At 64.0% G+C, this 2,261-nt stretch overlaps 1 protein-coding gene across 1 annotated transcript in view; it reads left to right on the forward strand.

Moving 5' to 3' along the window:
- Positions 1-1,111, forward strand: part of REXO4 (REX4 homolog, 3'-5' exonuclease) — an 11,128-nt gene extending 10,017 nt beyond the window's left edge. Inside the window, exon 8 of the mRNA XM_004388705.2 lies at positions 924-1,111. Within this exon, the coding sequence (XP_004388762.1) occupies positions 924-1,037 (114 nt within the window). The 3' untranslated portion in view covers positions 1,038-1,111. The remainder of the gene's footprint in view (positions 1-923) is intronic.
- The last annotated feature ends 1,150 nt before the right edge of the window (positions 1,112-2,261 follow it).

Here is a 2,261-nt window from a genome sequence, read left to right on the forward strand (position 1 = left end):
GGGGCAGCAGGAGCACTGGGGGTGAGTGTGTCCTGGGGGGGGCAGCAGGAGCACTGGGGGTGAGTGTGTCCTGGGGGGGCAGCAGGAGCACTGGGGGTGAGTGTGTCCTGGGGGGGGCAGCAGGAGCACTAGGGGTGAGTGTGTCCTCGGGGGGCAGCAGGAGCACTGGGGGTGTGTCCTCAGGTGGGGGGGCAGCAGGAGCACTGGGGGTGAGTGTGTCCTCGGGTAGGGGCACCCCTGACCTCCCAGCAAGGTGCCTCGTCACCTGACAGACAGGTGTGAGGTGAGGTGAGATGGGGCAGGGGAAGCTGCCTGTCTGACAACAGAAATGGCAAACCGGGCTTCCAAGGCATTGATGAATTTGAAGTATCTGCGTTGTAACGAACACTTAGTGCGAAAACCCCGTCATAATTCTTCGGCAATACGAGTCACTAGTCTAACGTGAGAGCCGCTCAGGAGGGCGCAGCCCACCCAGCTGGTCCCCCCGCCCTCCTCTGAAGGGCCTGGGGACTGCTCCCCACGGCCCCAGCCTGCATCTGGCCTTCAGCTCCTGGCTCCATCGGGCTCGGCGGCCCATCTTGGCCTCTGCACGCAGTAGGTGCTTGTGCTCGAGGACCCGGGACGGGCAGCACGTTTGCCCTGGCCCGTTTGGGATTCTCTTTCCTCCCTGCTGAGCAGGAGGGCCCGCTTCGGAATGGCGGCGGGGTCAGGCACTTGTGCAGGCTGCTAGACACTCTCCACTCCCCGCTGCACTGCGCGCGTCTCGGGGGACGTCTCGGGGAGCCGCGCCCCTCACTGCCCGTGCCCCCTAGCACGGTGTGGTATCTGGCGTCGGGCTCAGGAACGTGGCGTTAGCTCCGTGTGGCCTGTGGCCATGCTTTCTCACCTGCTGGCACCATCGTTGCCCTGTCCCGTGTCCCTAGATTCAAGATGCCCAGGCAGCAATGAGACTCTACGTGATGGCGAAGAAGGAGTGGGAAAGCACCGTGAAAGACAAGCACGCGCCCGCCGCCGTGCCAGACAGCCGCCGCGCGTAGCGGGCCCCGCCCCGGTGCTGTGGCAGCGCCTCGACCCGGCAACAGCACTGTGAGCGGAGCCCTGGGCCAGGCCCAGGCTCCCCGCCAAGGTGGCTCTGGAATGTTTTCACACGCGGCAGCAGGACCCGGCGTGCGTGCTCTGGGAAGAATGTCTCGCTTCTGCCGTGTGGACTCATCTCGTTCACACTGATGTGTCTGGGGGCAGGACGGGGCTGGGGAGATGGTCACCTGTTGGCCCTGGGCACGGCAGGGGGCGGAGGCGTGACTGATGGGGAGTGTCAGTCCTCTCACCTGTCACCACCGATTCCACGGGTCCCTCAGGCCATTCACCACAGTGTCCCACGGCGGGAAACACAGTGGTCCGCTGGGTCTTAAGGCTACTTTTCCTCCATCATCCAGGTGATGTCAGTAACTCCGCCTGCACTCGAGGGGGCCTCAGGCCAGGTGTCCCCATTAGGCCACCCAGATGCGTCGGCTGCACAGACGCTGCCTCCGTGGGAAGGTGTCCTTCCTCACCCCCTCCCACCCCATCCTCCCAAGTTTAAACCCCCTCTGACGTAAACTGGCTCAGGTGGCCATACCCCCAGACTGTGGGAAGGAACGTTTTGATGACGGGAGATGCTGGGATTTCCTGAGCAGGTGGCAGCGCTGCCTAGACGTGGCTGCCTCCGCCTGCCACAGACTAGGCTGCAAAGGCCCCGTGCGTCCCCCGGCCAGCGTGCAAGCCTTCCCAGCCTGGCACGCCGGGCCCAGCCCAGGTCTGATGGTCTCTCTGGGAACCAGGTTGGGGCAGTAAGTTGCGCTGATGGGAGCGAATGAAGCCAGAGGCTGTGTTCAGCTGCATGACAGGTGCACCCCCAGGATCTTGTTTAAAATAAATGTTCGTACTTTTGCAACCCAGCATGTGCAGTCTGCGGTTCACTGTTCTTGCCGCCTGAGAAGGTCTGAGAGGACCGTGAGTCCAGATTGCTGCCCCCAGCTTCAGCCAGGGGTGGGCTTTGTGCAGAGATGGCAGAAAGGCCCCCTCTGGTCCGCCGCGCCCTCCCCTAGGGATGACACGGACAGGCCAGGGATGGCACGCAGCCTTTATTAGCCATCCGAGCAGAGTGAGCACAGGGCGAGCACTGGGTGTGGGGGTGAGCAGCCCTCCCGCCCCCCGACACTAAGGCGAGCGTTCCTGCGGGGGTGCGGGAAAGGAAGGGCCGGCACCTCAGGGCAGGATGG

This window comes from Trichechus manatus, unplaced genomic scaffold (genome assembly GCF_000243295.1).
Source record: "Trichechus manatus latirostris isolate Lorelei unplaced genomic scaffold, TriManLat1.0 scaffold00214, whole genome shotgun sequence".
Classification (NCBI taxonomy): Eukaryota; Metazoa; Chordata; class Mammalia; order Sirenia; family Trichechidae; genus Trichechus; species Trichechus manatus.